The sequence below is a fragment of the Cicer arietinum genome, chromosome 3 (assembly GCF_000331145.2).
Source record: "Cicer arietinum cultivar CDC Frontier isolate Library 1 chromosome 3, Cicar.CDCFrontier_v2.0, whole genome shotgun sequence".
Lineage (NCBI taxonomy): Eukaryota > Viridiplantae > Streptophyta > Magnoliopsida > Fabales > Fabaceae > Cicer > Cicer arietinum.
The window spans coordinates 68603203-68627837 of NC_021162.2; the positions used below are offsets into that span (position 1 = coordinate 68603203).

A 24635-nucleotide genomic window follows, 5' to 3' on the forward strand; every position below is an offset into this window, starting at 1 on the left:
CATGCACAAGGTCGGGCAGAGATGCCATTTATTGGGACACGTCTTACGTATCGAAATCAAGGAATGTGTCGCTTACTCCTCAATATCATTGAATTGGTGAGTTCATAAGGTTAATTATCTTTATTTCATGTATGTATATGCATGTACACCTTTATTATTAGAAGGAAAAAAATATTTACTTTTACATGTATTAAGAATAATATTAAGTGCATTCAATTATCTTGATTTTATGTAAAAAAAAATATATAACTACTAACTTATCATTGATTATTACGGTCATCTTAACTAATTAATTGACTATAAGATATTATTAAAAATCAATTAAGAACGAATTGTTTAATAGAATCTGAATTGGAAGAATAACTTAAACAATTATTAATTAAATTTTACTTGCCTTTCGACTAAATTTTGCATTACAGTCTTATTCCCCTAAGGATCAAATGATTAAGACAAAAAGATATTACGGTTATCTTCTACAATATTAAGAAAATAATGCAATGATATTTTTAAAATACATTAAAATATGAATAGATTATTTTATTTTTTTTATATTTGATGTCAACAAAGACATGCATTTTTTCTTATTTATTTTAGTCGGTTAATGTTTTTTATCTCTCTGACTTTATATGAATGTACCAGACACTAAGCTATTTAAATGTTGAGATGTTGGTCATACCTTCGGCCTCGGAAGTTAAAGAAACGTGGATTTCTCGTTTTGGATTTGAGCCAATCGACAAAATCACGAAATTGCTAATGAGGAATAAGAATGCAGTGGCATTCCATGGAACAGATAGGTTGCAAAAAAGGATACAAAGACATAACTTTTGTGATACAAGCCTCAATTTTATTGAAGGTACATTTTAGTAACTACTACCAATACTTTATAAGTCCATTTTAATTGGACATTTACATGTCCACTTTGAATTAGTAACAAAAATATACATAAAATTATCTTTAATTTTGTTGTAGCTCTCAACATTGATGAGATCACAAAACAGAAAGTGGAAAGGCCAATTGTAAGTGAGTCACGTGTTAGTGTTATAACTGAAGCTGATGAGATTATCAGAAAGAACGATTGTGCTGAAAGCTCTTCAAACAGGAAGCGAAGAAGTTCATCCAAAACAGTAACAAATTCTGAAGATTGTGAATCTGAACAAGCATCTTCAAAGCGTGCTAAGCTTGGTTTGAAAGAAACTGCACAGGGCAATGTTGGTACTGATTCTATTTCTGGTGAGGATCTTCACTCTCTCAAAGTAGATTTTGTGTATTTATTTAACTAACGTAATTATAATGGTCAAATTAATTGTTGAACATGAAACTTCAATTAATGAACACAATTTCTTTTACCTTTGATATGTTGAACATTTTTTAGTAGATTGTGAATAAATACATTATTATATTAAAGTTTATTAATGAAAATATTGGTACGTTGTGCAGGTGTGAAAACAAACGATAACTTCAACGGGAGCCGCAGACGGTACTGTATTCGATCCGAAAATAAACGTGATCTATGGAAAAGGATGTGTGTCAACCCATACTTGTAACTATATATCGTATGTCTTTTTTCTTTTCTGTTCTTATCATATGTGTTTTATAACTTTAAGGATTCATCAAATTGTTTACTGTCTTACTATATTACAAATCAACTTAACTTCTACAAAATATATATCCTCAACCAGTTTAGATTCTCTCAATTCATATCTATTTAAATTTTTCTCAAACATGTTTATTTTTCTTACTTTTACTTTTTTCAATAATAAATCAAATCATTTTATATATATATATATATGTAAAATTTTATATATACTGATTTATATGATATAAACTTTTCATCTAACATAATTAAATATAAAAGGAATAGAGATTATCAACCAAACTAGCTACTTCTAATTAAATCGATCTCACACTAAAGAGGAAATTAAGTGCATGTAAGACTTTTCCCTCATTTTCTAACTCTTTGGTGGAGAATATATAGTATAGTGTCATTATGTATATTACTTTTTCTTTGCTTTAAAAATTAAGAAAAAACTCTTCATTATTGGATTATTAGTTTAACGCTATATTTCATTAGCCTTTTTATTACTTAAAATATATATTTTACAATATCTTTAAGTTCGGAGTAAATTATCGTTCAATAATAAAAATATTTACATATATTATATTTGAGACCATAATTTTTAAATTGACTTTTAAATTTAAAGAGATTGAATCGTTTTGAATATTATTTTTTTTAACACTACATCATTTTAAAAACCAACAATACGCATATATAAATATGGATGATCTTCTTGTAATTTATCTGTGTTAGCCGAATTAGATAAATTAGAACCAAATACCTTATGAATTATATTTTTAAGCCTTTATGGAGGTTGTACGTCATATTCCTCACATATCTCCGAAAAGGTTTTTGATTCCTCAAAATCAACTAATTCCGAGTCAGAAACCTTTTTCCCGATTTTTATCTTTATTTTCCTAAATAAAAGGAGAAAATTGTTGAATGATTGTATTGCCTTCTAAATCAATTGTTAAAGATATGATCGATAAAAAGAGAGTTAACAATATAATGATCACTAATACTTTTAAGAGTATTTTTTTAAAATATATATACTTATTTGCAACTTCAACATCTTCAATATATTAAACTATTCCATAACTATTAGAATCTTTCCAAAAATCATTTATGCAATGCCCAACAATCTTATAGATTTTACAAAATAGTTTAATATATTTTATTAGATTTATTTTGTAGGAGGAATAATTTAGCATATATGCTAGTAACAACTACGCTGTTCCTCCACTTGTAGGACTATTATAAGTATGGGGATATGATATTTTTCATCTATATTATCTTTTAAAAAACAATTTAATATATTTTATTTTAAAATTAATATACATAGTATTTTTTTTTTACTTTGGAAACATCAAATAAATATATGGTCGTATTTACATAAAGTGATTTCTCCAAAGAAAAAAATGAAATTTCTTTCATGGGTTCACATTTTCGTCTTACGACCTCGTGAAGATAAATACATAAAACATTTTTGTATATTAATTTCAAAATGAGATATATTAAAAAAAATTAAAAAAGATATAGGTGGAAAAAAAATCCTCAAGCATATCCTTATCATAAGTTTCCATTACAAAATTATTATTATTTATTAATATTAATTTTGTCTTATTTTATTTTCTTCTGCTCTGCTATACTTGCTGGATTAGAAAAACAGTATCGATAGTTGCACACACCTCAATCCATTTGACAGGGAAAAACTGCTCAATAAATTTCAGTGAATCTTCTGCGTGGCTTATTAGTTAATATTTTAATCAATAAATTTAGAATCCAGAAAGGAGGGATTCCAATTTTTGATTCCTTTAAATCCAATATATTATTATATTCACATCTAGACACAAAGATTGGTTATTATTGTACAAATAAAAAGACAATTTAATTAATCAATGAACTCAGATTTGTTTATTGATATATGAACTTGTCACATTTTAATTTCACTGTCCAATAACAGTAATTAATTAAACCAAATCTACTCATACTCAACTGTTTTTACATGGAATCAGAATTTGACAAGTTGGCATTACATAATGATTATTTTTGAATAGTTAAATAATCACAATAATGAATCAAGATAACATGCAAACAAATGCAGAGATTGAATTGCACTTGTTACAAATTAGAATACTGAAACCTGACTAAGATTTGGGATATATAAAGATATGACAAAAAAAAATTAACATAATTTATGTAATGGTTTATAGGAAACAAAAATCATTCATGTGCTTCTCTGCAAGCTGCAGATGACAGAAAATAATTTTTTTGTTCTTTCTTTTAACTGATTCGAAACTTCTTAAGTAGATATCCTAAGCCTAAATTTGTCCTCTACATATACAATACTGTTTTCTTTGAGTTTCACATCCCAATTACCAAATACCTTCATTTGCTGCATTCATTTGCTAGCTTCTGTAGAAAGAAATAAAGAACATTTTTGTACGATGGACACTTTAAATAAAATTTTCTGTATTTGACAAGCTAGCTAGGTATCGAAAAGAACATTCAACTCCCCAAATCAAAACTGGTAGTAAAATAGTACCGTAAAAGTTTGTACTGTAATTATTAAAATTGTCACATACCACAAATTGATTCTAAATTAATATGATTAAATTAAAATATCAATTATAAATTTTACATTTTAATTTTATTGACAAATGTTGATATATATATTATTAAGTTGAATGTATAACTTTACATTGTATGTAAAACAAAATTGATTTAATGTTATTTATTACCATTCCGTCTAGCTAAAAAGAAGAGTAGCCCATAATAAAATGAGTCTGAAATAGTCCTTCAAATTAAATTACAGTGCATGTGTAAAACTTTAACAAGAAATGTATTCATATGAATAGCGAGAAAATGGAAATGATGGATAAGGAGAGAAGAAACAGAGCTAGCTAGAAGGGGACCAGCATGGTGTTCAGGTTCCTCGGCCCCACATTAAAAAAGACAAAATTAAAGATGTCACTTCGTACTGTACTAACTGAATTAATGTGAATTCCATGAAGCAGCATATTAATGATTAATTAATTAATTAACTAATCAAAGAAAACAAGCATTAACACAAGATGATCCTACAAAAGATCAACTCTTAATTACACTACACCTTTAATTTGTTATTAAGAATTATAAATCTCTATCAACATGTGTTTAATTAAAGACACTTAATTATGAGTGGTTAAGAATTTAGTGGTAATAATAATAATTAATCAAAATGATGAGACAATGATCATCTGGCACCACGTTACATTTTTCAAATTACACATGCACATGCACCCTTTCATTCATTAATAACTATATCTAAATTTCTTCCTAAATTACAGTTGCAATTATACTGTTCACTTTATATTGCCGAAAAATACATGTAAATGCGTTGATGCGTGCCAAATTACATTTGCGATGCTATTTTAGAAATTGTAATTGAGAAACAACAATTTCAAATTTTGCAATTAACACCCACAGTCACCGTCACCGCCACCGTTATGGTTGGAATTATGCGGTGGCTGAGGATAAGAACAAGAAGAAGAGAATGACATGAGGGTAACGATAAGATCAGAAAAAGCACCGAGAATGAATTTGTGTGTGCTCTTTGGATTAAGCGCAAGATAGCTAAGAAGAAGTTCATGCAATGTGTCCCAATTCGACTTCACGTCGTTCATCAATTCAGGACGCGCTTCCACCATCTCTTGCATCGATCGCCGGAAATCCACGTAAGGGTCCGGCGAGTATGTCGGTACCGCAACGCTTCCGTTGAAAATCGTGTTGTTTTTGTAGGTATTATCTGCCGGCGCCGGCGCGGTGGCAATTAACGACGACGAGGAAAAAGATGTGGAGGAGGAGGGTGGAGTTGATTCGACGATGGAGTTGGAGCGACCGGGGGAGGAGAAAAAGAAACGGTTAGAGGCGAAGGCGGTGGCGAAGTCAGCGGGTTTGGGTTCGGGTTCAAGTTCGGTAGTGTGGTGGTGGTAGAGAGTGTTGTAATTTTTTACGATGATTGATGACGTGGAGGTAGCGGTGGAATGTGATGGACGGTTGAGATGAAATTGGTGTTGTTGAAGGGAAGAAGTGATTGTAGGAGTGAAAGGTTGTATGAAAGTTGAGAAACATTGGTTGAGTCGTTTGAGATTGTTTCTTCTTCTTTTTCTTCTTTCTGTTGTGAGTATGGTTGTTGTCATAGTTTTTGGAACTATAATAGATAGTTTAGAGTGGAAAACGTAAGAGAGTAGTGATGAAAAGAAGGGGCGGAAGGTGCTTGGTTGATATGGTTGGTTTTATAGTGGTTGCTGTCTTTTGCAAATTGCAAACACCAAAGTGAGAGAAAGTGTATGAGTTATCACAACGAAAACTTTTAGTACGGATAACTTCTTTTCTTTTCATCGATTAATAATTCAGAAAAATATATATACACCGTTAAAATTATTTTAAATAATTAAACCATGGATTTTAATTGGTTGAGCGTCTAAAATTATTTTAAATTTATAGTCATTAAACTTCTAATAATTATATATTTTTAAAATAAAAAACTAAATAATTTGGTGGTTTTCTTTCTTAGTCTTACTCTTTCTCTTTTATTTTAAAGTTTTGAGAGTCAAAAGAAAATTTGTTAGAAAAAAAGTAAAATATATTATTCAAATATGTGACTTTTGAGTTCAAACAATTTGTATATTCTACTACTAAACAAAAAAAAAATTATATGCATGTCATATAAAAAAAAGTTTTAATACGAGTATAAAGTGACATAACCACTTTTTTTTAAAACATCCTTACTAATTTTGTAAAATAACCATCTTTCATTAACTTTTTCTTACAATAAGATATCTAGTAACTACTATATTAAAAATAGTTTGTTTGTTTTCTTCTTTTTCTTCTTTTTTATAATTCTCTCTTTTTTATTAATTTCTCTCAACCAATTTACATAGTATGTACATTGAATTCACATATTTCATAAATGCAATTTTCATTTTTTTATAATCACCAGCTGAACGACGACAATGACTTATTCGTGTATCCGCTTTTTTTATTATATTCAGTTGCATTATATTGTATGGTATTTTAATGTGTAATATTTGTTTCATCTTAAATTGTTTGCTTTAGTTTTATAATATATATTTATAAAATTTTGGTGTCAATAATTTTTGTTTTTTATAAGCAAGTTTATTAATTGAGAGTATAAAAGATACTTCAACTAATTACAAACATCTAAATCAAGCAAATAGACAAAGAAACTCTTACAAGCTTTTAAGACATAATAAGGAATTAACCATCAAATATGTGAAACCATAAAGTAAATTGTTAGCCCTTTTGCCTAATACTACTCCTTTGTATTTTGGCTAAGAAGTGTTCAAAATATGCAACTTCACCTTTGAAAATAACATTGTTCCTTTGAGTCCAAATGCACCATGTTCTTGCAAAGCCAAACCAAATACCTTGCCTTATGAATGCTTCTCCTTTTAATTTCATCTCCAAAATCCATGATATGATCAACACCAAATTTGTTCACTTTGAATCCATAGTCTATAGTCAAGTGAAAATACCATACTATATTTTCTTAATTTTAGTACAATGGAAGAAAAGATGTTCAAGTGATTTTATCAAATTAAAACAGAAAACACAGCCCATTGCATGCAGATCATTAATTAAGTTTTTGTTTACCAAAGCCTATCTTGTGGATAGTCGCCTTTAGAGAAATTTTCATAATAAAACTGCAATTTTTTATAGAGTATCATTTGTCTAAATCCTTTTCAGAGATGTAGTTAGATAAATGTTTTAAAATTTGACTTTTGAAAATATTGTGTTGTTAAAAAGTTAGTTTTATTTTTGTAGATGTTAAAAATTTAATTATCTTTAATTATAGTGTTGATTTAATTTAAGTTTAAATTATAAAAAAGTTGAATTGTTAAGAGGTTAAATCGTATGAAAAACGATCCGACCGAAATTAGAAGTATCCTTTATATAATTTATATAATGACATCTATATCTCTAAAAAGAACTAACAATTTAATATTTTAATGATTCTTTTGATCTTTTAATCTTTCTTCCTCTCTAATATCTTTTTAATTTTATTTTCTATTATTAATTCTTTCTTATCTTAATCACAATTCCCAAACATATCGTTGACCAATATAATTAAGGATAAAACCACGGAGACAATTAGGGCTACAAAAAATATAATCAACAAAATACCTCATTTATTTTTTACTATTTTCAATAGTAAATTTAAATAAAATATCATTTAAAATTAATATTATTTCAAAAAATATTTAATCAATTAAATTTATCGTCAATTAAAATATAAATATTACATGAACTCAGTTACTTAAATTTATTAAATAATTTTGTATTATAAAACGTTCAAATATGAACAAAAATTTAAATACTATGATGGGCTTAAAAAATGACCTTGTTATGTATTGGACATGCTTACCGTCCTTCTTTAGAGTTATTTTATAATGAAATTATGCTCAATTTTTATTTTTGTGAAGGTGAAATTTTGGTCAATTATTTTTAAAAACTCAAGGATATATAATTTCTGAAAACAGCTCTCAATTATAATTTTAAATTGCAGTTTACAACTGTAATTGTAGTTATATTATGGATTTAAAATTCAACGAAATAGTATTGCAGCGGTAATTTAAATTGCATTTTTTCGCAATATAAATGTTTTCAGTCAATCTGCAATTCTAATTGTTAATTGCTGAGTCACATTAATAAATCATGGTAAACGGGCGATCATTATCATGTTAATTTCACCCTTAAATTAAGTTGCCCAACTAACAACCAACTAATTAGCAAGAATTTCTCAAGTATGAGTGAGCGAAGAGCGTGAAAAGGGCTATAATAGTCAAACCGTTTTGGTTGCAAGAATATTTTATTTGGAATGAAAGCAAGATGCACATGGGGAGAAACAGTTACAAATATGCATCAAACAAGAGAAAATCACAAACATTGCAATCAAACTTCAACTGTGTAATATATATATGAATCTGAATCATACTAATATATACACGTATATGGGGGGGTGGAAATAAAAGTTGAAGAAAAAGGATTCCAAATAGTACATGTGACAGTTTTAGGATGAACGGGCACACTCATATAGTTGGTCCACTTCATTGTGAAATCATAGCACAGGAAAGTGATGTATCAATTCATTATTCATGCAAGATATCACAATGAGGACATGTCCTAAATCAGGTCCCCTCCCAACCACTTCATTTTTCCTGCACAACACACACAACTGGAGGAGTTAAGCACATTCTCAGTCACATCATAAATCATCAAATTCATCACTAATACTATATATCTAGGAGCTGTTAAATCGCATAAAATTTTCTTTTTCTTATTGTTGGAAACTAACCTATGTGTTAGTGCAAAATAAAATATCTTGCATTTTTAAAAGCAAACTAATTAAGTGTTAGTTTAATTTGTGAAAACATTTTTACTTTTATTTTTAAAAATTAATTAATGTTAATTATATTTTATTTTAATAAAAAAATTCGTGAAATAAACTATTATCGAGAAGATAAAATCAAATATTAGTTAATAAATATGCAATTTTATTATAAAGATAAAAAAAATCTTTAAATAAATAATTGCCTATATTTTCTGACACAGTATTAAAAATAGAAAATCAAACTATTTTTATTATTTTAAAAAATACATCATATATCTAACTAGGATTTCATATATCTTTTTTTTCGTCAAAGTTGTTCACTTCTAATAAATTTTATCTTCAATAGAGTCTTTCATAAATATTAAGTTTTTATATTCAGCTTAATTTATCCTAAAAAAAATCTTGTGAGGCTATTTGTTATAAAAATGACTAAGGATGATCACAAATCCGTTATTATCTATTGTGATTTTTCTTCCCCATGTTCCTATGATTATTATCTGTCCATGGCTTGTCTTGGTCAGCTCTGTATTTTCCTGCAATTTCCGTAACAAAAAAATAAAAAATAAAAAAAAAACTGACCCCTACTTTCAATATTCCATTACTTTTTTATTTTTTATAAATTGAATATTCCATTAGTAATGTGCGTATACTGTTATCGCTGGATTGGAAACAGTCAAGATTTTAAACTATGTATCACATGCATTCCATTTCCATATAAAATCGTAATGCTGTTGTAATATGTGTATAAAATTTATTGAAGTAATTCTGTTTGGTACAAATTGAAATAATTTTTTTAATCGTATTGTGATAAAATATTATGATTGCCGGCCGCATCAATCAATCGATTATATTTGTCTATATTTTATTTCAGTAAATTAATTAGAAGGTTGTAATTGTCACTACAATATAAAATCTTGAAAACATCCTAAGCCACTGAAAAACATAATGCTTAATCAGAAGGGAATGAAAATGCCAAGAGCTAACTCTATTTTTGTTTGTTAAGGGATGATATATGATTTTGTCATTCAATTGAAGTTTCAATCTCCAACAAAGATATAGTAGATTACCGATATGCTTTTATATATAAGATAGACTAGAACCAACAACAAAAAATCAGAGCATGTTTGATGCTTAAATGAAATGATTATTTGTAAGAGATTTTAATTTATTATTTTCTTTTTGAAATTTTATTAAAAATATTTTAAATGAACCTCACAATAACATTAATTTTATTATGTGTAGCCGTACACGAGTTAAGAAAAAGTTTTAATAATTATACAAAAAATTAAAGGTAAAATTGTAATTTTCATCTTTTATTTTTTATCTAATATTTATTTTGATTTATTTTTTTTATTTTGGTCGTTTAAATTTTTCTATTTGTCTTGATCATTTAATTTGTTATATAATATTTATTTTAGTCCTTCATAAAAGGACAAATTTATATAATTTTATAAAAAATAAATAATTAAAACAATTATTAAATAAAATATCAATTATTAAAAAGATGACAAAAGACCAAAATGAATTGAAAAAAAATTAAAGAATCAAATGAATATTAAGTAAAATATAAGTACTCAAAATGTTATTTAAAAAATGCTAATAAATATCCTTAAAATATTTATTAAAGTTAAAAATATTCTTTTAAAAATATATTGAAAATTGTACATTCAAATACTTTAAATCAAAGTTTTGTTTTTATACATAAAAAATATCTTACTTTTAATTTATTAACAGTGTCTCAGAAACACTTATTTGTAAAATCTTTATATTTAAGTGAAAATGAAGTTACTTGCAAGGAGACATATTTATTTTTGTGGCATATATAACTTTGAAGTTTGAACCCATTGCGAAATAAATTTCTCTTACTCCGAGCCCGAGGCTATGTTTTGCCTTCAGGAATATTTCGTGGATCTGCTCGTACGTGTGGGAAAATAAAATAAAATACAGGTTGGTCCAACAACCTTTATAACTTATCAGAAGCTTCACAGCAAGCACGTGGTATTGGACTGGTGTGGAGTGGGGGTCTTATACAATATGGACGAAATATTTTGCTTCCTTTTACGTTTTAAAGATCTAATTCCAATATTCATTCTGGTAACCATCAATTCATAGCATGAAGTGAAAACTTTTCTTTTTTAGGACAATGGGAATTGGGAACTATACTGTTAAGCATTCCTAACTTATAATTATATTCATACCATTTCGTGTAGATAACATGTTTCATTTTTCTTCTCAAACTTATTTATATTTTCGTACAAAGATTTTGCGGGCTGGTGGTATACCGTTTTCAATAAATTAAGATTGGAGAAGGATATATTAGTGTTTAACGAGTGTCATTTTCAGTTTAAATTCAACTCACTTGACTCGTTAAATTTATGAAACAAGTTCCTTTAATTAATTGTTGAATAGAATCTCGAACGAAATTTGATTTGTTTCATTGTCTGTCCAAGTTTAATTAACCACTATAATATTTTACATCTTTATTTGATTTTTCGTGCCTTTTAACTAGTTCTCTAAAGAAAAATTACATTTATTTTTATAAATTTTGAAATTTAAGATGTCAATCAATCCATAAATAATACACAAATAATCTGTTTAGGTTTGGGTTTGACAAAAATTACACAACCAAATGAATCTTTTATATAAATATCTAAACAATACTATTTAACTTTTTAACTAGAAATCGTTTATTCTATTCGAATTCACTTGAATGATAATAAATTATTATAATTAAAATTCAAAATTCAATTTTTTCATGAAAATTAACTATTCCTTGCGGCAAATCTTTATCTTCATTTTATATCAATCTGTTTCTTATATTTTTCAGGTTATTACTATTTTCCTCTTCCTATTTAAGTAATTTTCTCTATAAATAGAGTAAAAAACAAATGTCAATGGTTCTTGTGAGCAATAGTTTTCTTCTTATCTTTACCATAATGTAAATTAGATTATTCAATGGTTCTTAGTAACAATCAAGTCACTGATATCATATTAGTAATTACTCGATTGAAGAGATAAACGATAAACAAGGTAGTCGTGTATTAGAATTTATACTGATAAAATATAATAAAATTAATATCTAATATCGAATGATAAACTAACTAATATCGTAGACATACTATAATACCCTAATAAACAACCCAAACTACTACATATTAACAAACTGTAATTAATTTTTACATGTTAACCATTGATACTATTTGTTAATTGATAATTGTTTTAGTTAATTTATGAACTGAATGATAAAATTATTTTCACAAATTATATTATTTTAGTTAATTTGTAAATATCCATTTTCTTATATTTTATTTTTAGTTTGTATTGATATTATGCTGAATATTTGATAAAATTATAATATTTTAGTTAATATTTACGGTTCTCTCAATATTTTGTGCAAGATCCGCTACTACTCGTGTATGATATACAATACTTCTAATATATTATTTTTTTATCACAAAAAAGTTTCAAAATAATATTAGACATGTTTAGTGGAAATAGTTAATAAGATAAAGGACATTGAAAGAGTTTTAAGAAAAATATTATTAGTTTAAATTCAAAAAATTAACATTTACTATTTTTGTCTATCAAAAAATGAAATAGTTAAAAACTAAATTGTTAATTAATATTTGAAAATTTATTAATTTTATATTGAGAATTAAAAATGCTAATAACTTTTCTTTTAGAATATAATATAATAACTTTTTTTTTCTTTTGACTCAAATATTATAACTTGTTGGTAATCTATAATTTCTAAAGTCTAGCTCATTAACTAGCGTAAAAAAATGTCTTGTTCATTTACAGGCCGGGTTGGGCCGTTGCATGACTTAGTCAACATTTACATGTCAGGTTGGGCCATTGAATGCTTTGTGGAGGTTACATCTTAGAATTCAATTTATATCTTACCAATTTATATCCGTGCTCTACTTTTTAATAAAAAAAATTGATTTTATTGTTTTTTTATAAATATATTTAAATTTAAAATTGTTATGAACATATTTATATTTTAGAAAATTTTAAAATAGTATTTCAAACAAACGTAACACAATTTAAATTTTTTTAAATATTTTAATGTCGTGAAAAACTTTTTTCAATTTATGAGCAAATTATATATTACTTCTTACTTATGTACGCGTGAATTATTTTTTAGAATGATTTTTTGTATTATGTTGAAATGTAATTGATGTTTTTAAATTAATTTGTTTTAAAGTTTTAATTGTTAAATATTTTGTTACAAAATAAAAAATAAAAAGTAAAAAATTAATATAATTAATTCACTTAATTTGTGTTATGATTTTATGATTCAGTTTTAATATCTATTTCCTTATTCGTTTTATATTTTTGCTTATATTATTCTTATGAAACCTCAGTTATATCAAAACCACAATAAGAAAACTAACACGGGTGACAAAATTATATCATTAAAATTTATTTAAACAATATATAGTTGAATATAAGCTTTTGGAATCATAGTATAAGAGCAAATACCCATTTAGTTCTTGTAAAAAATATGAAGGACAAATTAGTTCTAATAAATAAAATGACTTTTTTTTTTTAATTCTTTACAAAAATAAATTAGAAGATGTTAGTCATTCAGTCAAATTTTTATTAGTTTTTGAACTCTACTTATGTGACAAATCACTTGTTGTATAATAGTTCACATGTATTGTAAACAAAACTGAGGCATTTAGATCCTACAATAAATTTTTAACCACTATTTGATTCCTATTTTTTCTATTAAAAAAAATCCAAAAATCATAAAATTTAAATATTGTTAATTTTTCTTTAATTTTTACCTTAAAAAAGTAAAGTTTGTTGAATTATAGAGGACTAAATTGATACTTTTGTGTTCTATAGGAGACTAAGTTGGTAAATCTGTATTTTGTGGGAGACTAAATTAAAACTTTTGCATTTTATTGTGACTAAACATCTCCCCAAATACTATACCAAACTTTCAATTGGTAACAACAACTCCAAGTTTGCAATTTGTTTCTACAATTCACAAAAAATGGAACCATAATACTTTAAGCGAACACACACAATTCGCAAAAAAAATTGAGGGAAGAAAATATATTTGTACGAAGTTTTATGGTCCCCAATTTTTATTTTTATTTTACGGTTAGCCATCGAGAAATGGGCAAAAATTTAATATTGTTTACATTCCTATTATTCAGAATCATGTGTGTATTGCCATTAAGCAAAATCTTATGAATTTATCTATGAAGTAGAGTCATGCGTATTTTGGTATTAAGTAAAATTTTATAGTATGAAGTGAAGAAAAAAATTAATGATTCGTGCATTGGTATCACACAATAAAATTCTTCTAAAATATCTAGTCACCTATAATCTACTAAATGCATTTTATTAGAGTCAACAGTCTAGAAAATGTTAATCGTGTTGGATAATTAAAAACACAATATTATATATATATATATATATATATATATGTATATATATATATATATATATATGAAGCATACAATAATCACATATAAATGATCGTAACACATAATCACTTTAAAAAGTCAAATAACTTTTTCTTCTAATTTTAATAATTCATATATGTTTATATATATATATATTGTTGGTTAATTTTTCAAATGGTAGATTTATGATTTTGTTAGAGAGCAATTATAACTTGAATAATGTTATTAGTATTCTTTTTTTAATATTTACTTTTTTATTGAGTGAAATACAGGTATGTTATACCACTTTAAAAATAGATTTTACATAAAGATATAGAACTTAATTGTATTTCACAAAATAAGTGAATAGACGTTAAAAAGATAATATAAAAAAGAGTGTTGCTACTGCTACACTTATAACTTTTTATCGCGCGAGGATGAATTTACTCAAGTACAAGTTACTTGAAATTATTTGTCAAGTTACTTGAAATTATTTGTCAGAATTCAAAGTTATTGAATTGGAAATAGAGATTAATTTTTGTGAACATTGAGAATGAGACATTCCCTTTCATTCAACCCTATTATTTGAATATCAATCATTCTTAAATATTTATTTAACACCTCCTTTTATTTTTATCTTATTTTTTATCACATCGTCAATATATCGGTTAAGTTTTATATATTCGATCATAATCACAAATACAAATATTTAAACACACACAACAAAAATTAAATAAAAAATAATTTAGTCATATAATTTTTTTTCTTTTAAATTATTTTATTTATGTGTGCTTAAAAGTTTATGTCTAAATATTATGCCTATTTAAGTATATGATATTTTTCAATTGTATCTCTTTCTCATTTTTTTTATTATACTCTACTTCTTTGAAATTAATATACGAAAATATCCTATTTAAAAGGGATGCAACCACGCAAAAGAAAATTCCTTCTTCAAGAGTCGTATATTGGGTACACGACCATGTATTGTTTATTTTATTTATTTAAATAAATTAAAAAGTATTAACATAATAAATAAAACACAATAAAAAAACTAAATTATATTAATAAAATCAAATAAAATACATTAAATAAAAAAATACATCAAAATTAAAGTTAATTCAGTTGAGTAGATATATTAAAGAAAAGAACATATTATAATATTTTGACCACTTCCTCGTATTTTGCAACCAATTCACTCTTATTTTGATGTCAATTTTATTTTATCAAATAGCATTTTATTTTCAACGTGTATTTTATTTTTAATATAAATAAATGTATTTGTCATTTTTTTCTTTGCAAATAATCAAAATTTGAGTATATCAAAGATACAAAGAACATAAATGTCCCGTGCTAAATTTTTTGTTACATTGTTTAAACAACTAAATATATGCTAATTTGTATTTTAACAAACAAAATGGTTCGTAAAATAAAGGTAGCCAACTGCAAAATAAGAGGGAGCTGTTTATTTTATTTTCAAAAATAAGGAATTGGTTGCAAAATATAATGAAATTGTTAATTTATTTACCATAAGAATAAAATAGGAAGTTGTTAAAATATTATAGAAGTTTTTTTTTTTGCACATTTATTAAAGTGCATTAACTTTGATGCATTTTTTAATTCTATTTAGTGTATTTTGTTTGATTTTATTAATATAATTTAATTTTTTTCTTATATTTTATTTATTAATTTAATATGTTTTATTTGTTAAAGAAATACATAATACATAGTCGTATCTTCAATAAATATTTGTTCAATACATCATCACATTTATGATATCAATGACTGTATTTATTTTTCAGATCACAAGGTAGGGTTAGTGTATGGTTCACATCAAACATTTTTTCATTTACTTTTGCATGTTGGAAGGATAATTGATTTTTGAAGGTATGTGCCACTAAGCCACAACACATACATAGGGGCAAAATAGTGATACCTCAGTGAATAAGAAGATAATTAATTATAAAACTATCTAGATGAATTAATTATTTATATGTCATTAATTAAATTAAAAATATAAAAAAAATTGAGAAATTAAAATTTAAGTTTTTACTAAATTTTATTCCAATTTTATATATATTAATTATTATATATCGTTACATTATATGTCACGTTATTTAAAATCTCGTACCATACTTTATTAATTAAAAAAATCAGATAGATAAATCAAAACTCTTTGTCTTTTGAAATACAGGATTCAAATTGTAATTATAGCAAAAATTAAAAACGAACACATTCAATGTCATGTTTGTAAATATCCTCCATACGAGACACAATTATCTAACATTTTTCAAACAACAAAATTTCACTCGCACACTACAAACGCATCCAATGTCACGTTCGTAAATATCCTCAATATGAGACACAATTATCTAACACTCTTCCATTACAACAAAATTTCACTCAGACACTCATATCTCAGATCCCTTCTTCTAATCCTCTCACCTTTTTCCTTTTCTTTATCCCCTTTCTCTTTTCATTTTCTCTATAATTTAACACACAAACACATTCAAACCTTAAAAAACAACAACAATCTCCGTCACAAACTTTGTCTCCATCACTCATCGGTAATTTCATTCTCTTATTTCTCTCTGAATTGTTAATTTTTCAACCGTTCATTTGTTCGATGCTTTAATATTTTTTTGTTCGCTAATTTGTTTCTTCTATTTTTCCAGTGTCGGAGATTTTGTTTTCGTCTTAGATTTGAAAACATGTATTGGGAGATCTAGTTGGTTTAATCAACGAGTCGTGGAGAAGCTACGTTGTGGGTTAGTTACACTAAAACGGCATCGTTTTGGGTTTTGTTTTGTTGGTAGTTTCTGATTTCTGATACTTTGTAATTGGTCTTAGAAGTGATTATAATCTGTGAAGTGTGTTGTTGTTGTTACTTGTTACGTTGTTAAGTGTTACAAATGGAGACACTTGTTGTTGTAGCTCAGCATAGAAATCAATACTATAGCAGATCTAAAACAAAAGGTCATGCTCAATTTGGTTCTGTTTCACCTAGACACTTTAGAGGAATTAATTGTAGAACTTTTCAAACTGGCTCTGGTATTCTACCAACTCCATTCAAATCTTCTACTTTACTTTCACCTGATATTTCTTCAAAAACACCTTTAACTACTCCAATTGCAAACTCTGATAACAAGATTTTTGACAAAGTTGCCCCAAGTAGTGCCCCGGTACCTATGGATGGAAAAGGTTGTAAAAAGGAGAGAACTTTTTGTCGTCCTAATGGGAGTTTTTTGCTTTCAGAACTTTGGGCTGGACCTACTTACTCTAATTCACCGCCGCCGAGTTCTTTGCCTATTCCGAAATTCTCTGTTAGACCGAAGAGGACTGTGTCTCTTGATCTTCCTGGTTCTTGTTCACCTGAGATTGAAATGCGCAAGATTGCTAACTCTGCGCCGTGTTCCCCTCGTAGGGAGGATTCCCCTTTTGCTAGAGATTTCCTTGTTAATGCTGATTCTGCGACTAAGACTCTTTGTCGCATTCTCAATCTTAACTTGGATGATGATGAATGAAACTCAAAGGAGCTAGTGGTTATTGTAAATAAAATAAGTTTTTTTTTTTTAATGAAGTTGGGTTAGTGTTAGATTCAACGTGTATATAGAGTGGCCAAATAAAGATTAGGGTATGATTTTGGTTGGTTGAGTTTGTGTAGCTTTCAGTAGTAGTGTGGTGCACTTGACAATGATGATTAGAGGCTGTGGTTGGTTGACATTCTCCAAATTTTCGAAATTTGATCAGGTTTGAATTTGGAAAGGGTAACGCTCTTATGAGAGCAGGTTTTGCTTTGTGACTCAGGTGACATGGATGGAATTTGCAGGGAAAATGGTATGGAGGCAGTTAGGAGGGTAATGGAAGGGAGTGGCATGCAATAGATTTGGTTGACTATGCTTTATTTCATTTGGCTTGAAGAAAGTTACTGAGTCCTGAAATCATGATATCTATATAGTTCACAACATAATTTCTTCACAGAATGATTAACTTAATTTAATTTGATGAAGGATTTAGGCCTCTTGCTTTAGTACATACTTTAGGTTGTAGAGTCTTGAACTTACATAACTCTTTAGAGATCAATCCTTTGGTCTTTATCACTCCCCTTTAAATTTTCTCTTCTTATCATCTTCTAGTTTTCTAGGTGGTCTACTGTTTACAATCTAGTAGTTAGTTACTACCTTTCTTTCCAATCCTTCTTATCTCCTAGCTATCTTTTGCTTCTCTCTTAAGCTCTCATTTCTTAGGTGCCTTTTGTGAGGGCAAAGTTTGTCCCTTCACCATCTTTTCTGTTTTTTTTACAAAGAAAAGTTGGAAGGGTTTGGTTATATAATCTTTTGTAGATGAATGCTTTAGTTATGTAGGTTAAATCCTTGTCGCAACTCACACCACATGTTACTTACTAGTACCATCCTCTTTAGTCCATATTATTTTCCATTTCGCCTTTTGGTTAATGCTTCTTTCTGCTGTCTTCACCTGGTTTATCCTCCATGGAGAGTGTTGGCCATGCTACACCTAAATTAAGGTAAGTTTTTGCTTCATAATAATGCTTTTGTCTTATTATCATTCATGCACTGCAGTTACTTATAATTGTTTTTCTCTGAACCAGGTAGGTGTAACTGCTCTGATGCTATTTTCTTCTACAGATGTCATCTTCTACACTGTTGGTTCGACTTCAAGATTGTCTTTGTTTGTGAAGTCCTTAGTAGCTATAAACTTTCTTGTGTTTCTTTCTTTGTGCTTTCTTAACTTGTGGAACTTGTTTGATCTGCTGAGATAATTGTTTAACAACTGTGATCTACATTTCATGTTTTATATCTTAATTAAGAACTAAGTACTTGTATTCTCTTCTCTGATTATAGCTATAGATTTGCTTTGAAAGCTATGAACACCATTTTGTGGTTTTAATCTAATGTGGATGTATTTGCTTTGTTCTTAAACTGAAAAATGATTTTCTCAATATTTAATCTATGACACCATTTCATTTCATGTTTTTAATCTAATGTTGATTAGTCTCCTTAATGTGATAGTGCTACTTGATTAGTAGACCTTACTTGGGTACTTCCTATCATTTCTAGTTTTTTTTTATAGTGATCGAAAGTTTATTCCTTTGTGAGCTTCTAAAATTTGTGCCTCTTTATGAGTTTTTGAGTGAATCTTATTTGTTCTTATTAAAGGTTATCATACATTTCTGGCCAATGTGCGGCTGGCGTAACACTTCTAAGGTCTAGTGAAAATAGTGTTTTCATTTTGTAAAGTATGTTTATTTTATAGATTCTTGAATTGAAATATTTTTTATGGAGAGAATAAAAAAAAGTAATTTTTGAAAATAATTGACATTTTTATTATTTAAAAAAATGTTCATACTTGTTTACTTCAAATGGCTCCTCAAGTTAACTAGTAAAATGATTTATTTATTTTAACAAAAGCTTAAACGTATATACTCCAAAGTCGAAATACAACATCATCACCCTCCGTCCACCTATGCGCCAATCCGCGCGTTACCATTGATGAAAAACATACTTTATCATCAATATTAATATTTCCTACTAAACTAAAGAACATCACACTCCGTCAAAACAAAACACCTAAAGTTAAAACCTCATCATCATAATTCATAATGTTAATTTATCATCAGATGATTGTACTTATCCTTCAATTTCTTACATTTAAAAAATTACTAAATAAATTAAAAACCAAATTATACATCTATATTTAAAATAAAAAGTAGAAATTATTTGATAATTTTTTTATCTATAGATAAAATTATATAATTATCACCAAAAATTCATACATAATTACAAGATCTCAAGTTTACATTTAAAATATAATGTTCAATCTATTAACACTTATAAATTAAAATAAAATTTAAGAACCAAAAAAAATTATAGCGGTTTGAATCGCACTTTATACTAGTATATTGTGATGGTATGAAATCGCGTACATTTACTAATTCTATCTATTTCACCGTTAACTTGTGGTTTTCAATCACCATTATTTGTGGTAGTATTTTAAAATAGCATTATAAAGAAGGTATATTTTGGTGGTGTTACTGTGTTAGGGACAAGTACAAAAACAACCATTTTTTGTAAATAGTGGTATTTTCAACTGCCACAAATAATTTTATACTCATTATTTTTTACCATGAATGTGACTTTAAAAATATTTAGCGGATTAAAATAAGGTTCAACTATCATTAAAAAGAAAAAAGTTCAGGGATCATGCAGCTCCAGTAATGTGGGAGAGTTCATTTTTATATTTTAACTTTTAAGATGTTGCATTGTTTACCTATTTTCTTTTGGGTGCATATATGGTATCTTGTGATGAGAATATGAAATTAGATGATCTATTTAAGGAGTTTTGAGCTCGATTTTTATACATACTCACGTTTAATGTTTATCATCTCATAGATCCCATTATAATTTTAAAATAAAATATAATTAAAATATGATATATTTAATTAAAAATTTAATATAAATATATTGATATTCGAACTATTATAATATTTTATTCGGAAAAGTAGTAAATATATAAATGTAGAGTGATGCATGTGAGTTTTGTTGTGTAGCTAGCAATGATAACATATAGTTCCGTTTGAGATTAACTTGATTAGGTTGATACACATCGATCTGAAAGATGTCAGATTAAGGGTGTAAAATTTATCACTTGTCAGTATGACACTGAAAGATGCCAAAGGAGTCGACATCTCTAAGGTTCCTTTTTGTTTATTTGTCTTTTCATTATCATTCACTCAGCATATTTCTACACGCCCACTTTTTCGGTTTTTTGGGTCCCAAATGTGTTTGCATTCTTCAATTTTCACCCGACCCAGCCACAGTACCCTCCCTGCATCTCTAGGTATCAAATTCTCTTCGCTCTAGTAACGGTTCACTTCATTGTATTCTTTTAGTTTCTTAAATAATGTTCCTTGTTTTATTACAGATGTGTTTTTCAGACATAAAATATGAATTATTATTTAAATTTCAGTGAGAATAGACGTGAGAACAAACTTAGTTTTTTTTTTGGTTTTGAATTTGATATATCAAACAAAAAAGTTTGAAGTTTAGGTCTAACATATGATTTATCATAAATTTTATTTTTTAAGTTCGAAAATGACTTTTATGAAAATTTTAAAAATTTAATTCATGTTAACATTTTAAATAAATATTTAGATATATTTTTTAATAAATTAACAAATTATTAATGAAATTAAGTATTTTTTTATATTTAGAATGATATTTTAAAAAACATTGATTTTATATAAAATTATATTTCCAATTCTATTTTATTATTAGGAGTGAGAATAAAATAGATTAGGTCAAACTTTAGTTAAATAGATTAACTCTATTAAAAAAATTTAAAGTTTGAATATGACTTATTATCTTTCAAAAACTTTATTTTAAGTATAGGTCTAAGTCTATTTTGTGTTAAGATGTATAAAAAAGACATTTCACTTATCTCTAAAAAAGGTCATAAACCAATAAAAAATATAAAATTTGTTGAATCTATATAATCATAACATCTATTCTTTTTTTTTTTCCTTTCATTTTTTCCTTCAAACTTGATGTATATTAAACAACAATTATTAACAAAATAAAAAAAAATAAAATACAAAAGTTAAATTTACAGCACATTGATTTTGACAGAAAGATCGAATAGGTATGGAGGGGTAATAAAAAATCAGGAATCAAATTCTAATACTTAAAGAGTTTTTATTTATTTATTTATTATAATCTCATAGAAATATAAATACTTTTTTTAAAGGGAGAAAATAAAGAGTCTCTAATACATAAATATGATGAGTATATTATTATTATATATAAATATTATATTTTAATTACATATATATGAATCGATTTATTTCATCTAATAGATTTATTTAGAGAGTCTAAGTATAAAACTATTTAAATAAATAAATTTTTTAAAATATTTCAGTTTATCGTTTTTATTAAACAAACTGAATTAAACTAGGTTTTTAATAGTCTGAACTATCGACTCACATTAAACAGTTCAATTTATTCTCACCTTTAAATTATTAACTTTCACCCGTTTAAAAAAAATGTTTTTCCATATTATTTAGTTGAGTCAACTAATTACTCAAATTTAAATTTTGGTATGAAATTAAGATGGATCGCATATTTTGGATTTTGTGGTAGAAGAATTTAAAAGTGTCTTGGCATTATTAGTGAATTTTAATATCAAATGAAATACCATAGGTTTTTATATATTTATTTCCAGGTATTGTGTATTATTTAATAGATGTTTGGATACTTAAATAATTAGACTATACGATAGTTAGAAAAAGTTTTGTAACTCTTTTGCAACAATTAATCGATAAGTATAACATATCTAATCAGATTAATTAATTGCATTGTTTGCTCTCCATTATTTATGCGTGGTTCAATTTGACTGGGGCTGCCCGTTTCACCTAATTACTCATTCTAATTGGTAAGAGAATGAAGTTCTACCACTTAAAATTAGTAATAGTCAACTCATAAAAGATAAACTTGTCAACATAATGGTTTCTATCAATTTAAATATGAAAAAAAGAAAAACATACGGTGAATCACAATAGAACAATTTTACGTAAAGATACCAAAAAAACAATATCAATGTTACAAAAACTTGAATAATCAACTGAAAATTACACTCCAGCCAAAGTTTTCTCCAACATTTGTGAGCAGCTGCTACTTAGCACAATGGTTGGAACACATGTTCACATCACTACTTTGTATATAAAAACTCTAACGGATACAATATATATGCTTGTAAAATTACTAAGTTTATTAAAGCATAATAGGATGGAATCTTAAAAGCAATAATAAACTTATCACGTTTTATTCTATTTATCTAGTAGAATGTACTATAATTGTATAAAGCCAATGATTTAATTTTTATCATCATAACCATATGTGTGGAAGTGCAAGAATAAAAAATAAATAAAAAGGAGCGCATTAAGGCTTATCATAGTATAGACATCTTTACCACAATTACTTTTTGGCTTTATTTCATTTGGGTACATATAAAACTTTTGGCTTTTGGAGTCCATTTGGTTCTGCTTATTCCTTTAATCATGACTCCAGTTATTTTATACCTTTTTGTTGCCTGTGACTGTGCTTTTTCAGGACACGTAATTTGTTGGCATTACAATAAATGGATGAGGACAAATGTGTCAGTCCGAATAAGAATTTAGGTTAATTTAATCGGAAACGTCTTTTATATTTTAACCCAAAGTTGGAAATTTGGGTAAAATCGCTATTCTCTATTATTTATGCGTATCAAAGTTTCTAAGCATTGGATAATGGAGTAATGGGTAAGGAAAATGACTTTTAACATATCTATAATTTTCTGTCATTGTCATTTTTTTTACTATTAATTATAATGGCTTTGCTGAAATCTTTCTCAACATTGATGTGATAATAATAATAATAAATTAAATTTAGTTGATATGTACTAATAGTTTTTTCTTTTGAAATAGATATGTTCTAATAGTTTAAGTAAACATCTAAGCTGGTTTCCAAAAATTGTAATAATATTTTGGTTATTTAGTTTTGTCATACTCCTTACAAAATTTTAAAATATTAATCAAGTATTACAAAAGATAAAACTTTGTCATACTTGATTAGTTTTGTCATCAGATAATATTATTCATTTAATTTTAAATTAATTTTTAACATTATCAATTAAATATCATAATATTATTTGTGAAAAAATATGAACAAATAAATGAATTTAATTAATATTTTACATTTTTATATATCATCTTAAAATATTAATAAAGTAAGTAATTAAATTAATATACTTTTACAATTTCAAATTCAAAAAAAAATTAAGAATAAATTTAATTTCTCTACACTGTAAAGAATTTTTGCATGTCAATTAATCAGAGTCGTTAAATCATTAAAAATATTTATATATAAAATCATTTATATAAATAGTTATAATATATATGTTATAATATTAAAAATATTCATATATGTTAATAATATAATTTTTTTATACCAATGATATATAACAATTAAATTTATTAAGTATTTATTAATAGAAAATCATACAATAATTCGATCATATCTTACTATATAATCACTTTGATATTATTTTTGGACCAAGTCACTTTGATTTAATTGAATAATCTTTTATACGATTTATACATATCCATTAAAATAATACTATAGAGTACATGCATTGAGGGGGAATCTTTATGAGAAATAATTAACCGGTCCCCATCTACTATAATAGGCAGCACCATCATTATCATAAGCTCAGAGAGAGAAGAAAAATAAAA

The 24635-nt window shown here is 26.4% G+C and overlaps 3 protein-coding genes across 3 annotated transcripts; 2 read left to right on the top strand and 1 right to left on the bottom strand.

Moving 5' to 3' along the window:
* Positions 1-1679, top strand: LOC105851815 (uncharacterized). The gene is made up of 4 exons (XM_027333061.2): positions 1-96; positions 640-853; positions 970-1230; positions 1438-1679. Exons 1-4 carry the CDS (start codon positions 22-24, stop codon positions 1542-1544), a joined length of 657 nt encoding a protein of 218 aa, XP_027188862.2. The 5' UTR covers positions 1-21; the 3' UTR covers positions 1545-1679.
* A 3046-nt stretch (positions 1680-4725) lies between these two features.
* On the bottom strand, positions 4726-5895 carry LOC101510888 (transcription repressor OFP16-like). The gene has a single exon (XM_004493630.4). The coding sequence runs from the start codon at positions 5734-5736 to the stop codon at positions 5011-5013; it is 726 nt and encodes a 241-aa protein (XP_004493687.1). The 5' UTR covers positions 5737-5895; the 3' UTR covers positions 4726-5010.
* Positions 5896-16723: 10828 nt separating this feature from the next.
* On the top strand, positions 16724-19258 carry LOC101511204 (uncharacterized). Its single transcript, XM_004493631.4, has 3 exons — positions 16724-16917; positions 17026-18875; positions 18960-19258. The coding sequence occupies exon 2, from the start codon at positions 17263-17265 to the stop codon at positions 17872-17874; it is 612 nt and encodes a 203-aa protein (XP_004493688.1). The 5' UTR covers positions 16724-16917; positions 17026-17262; the 3' UTR covers positions 17875-18875; positions 18960-19258.
* The last annotated feature ends 5377 nt before the right edge of the window (positions 19259-24635 follow it).

Bases quoted from the DNA above. Each gene is read 5' to 3' on its own strand.
- LOC101511204 (XM_004493631.4), top strand. From the start codon at position 17,263: ATGGAGACACTTGTTGTTGTAGCTCAGCATAGAAATCAATACTATAGC.
- LOC105851815 (XM_027333061.2), top strand. From the start codon at position 22: ATGCCATTTATTGGGACACGTCTTACGTATCGAAATCAAGGAATGTGT. The intron at 854-969 runs GTACATTTTAGT...ATTTTGTTGTAG, and splicing joins AAGCCTCAATTTTATTGAAG to CTCTCAACATTGATGAGATC. The intron at 1,231-1,437 runs GTGAGGATCTTC...TACGTTGTGCAG, and splicing joins TGGTACTGATTCTATTTCTG to GTGTGAAAACAAACGATAAC.
- LOC101510888 (XM_004493630.4), bottom strand. From the start codon at position 5,736: ATGACAACAACCATACTCACAACAGAAAGAAGAAAAAGAAGAAGAAAC.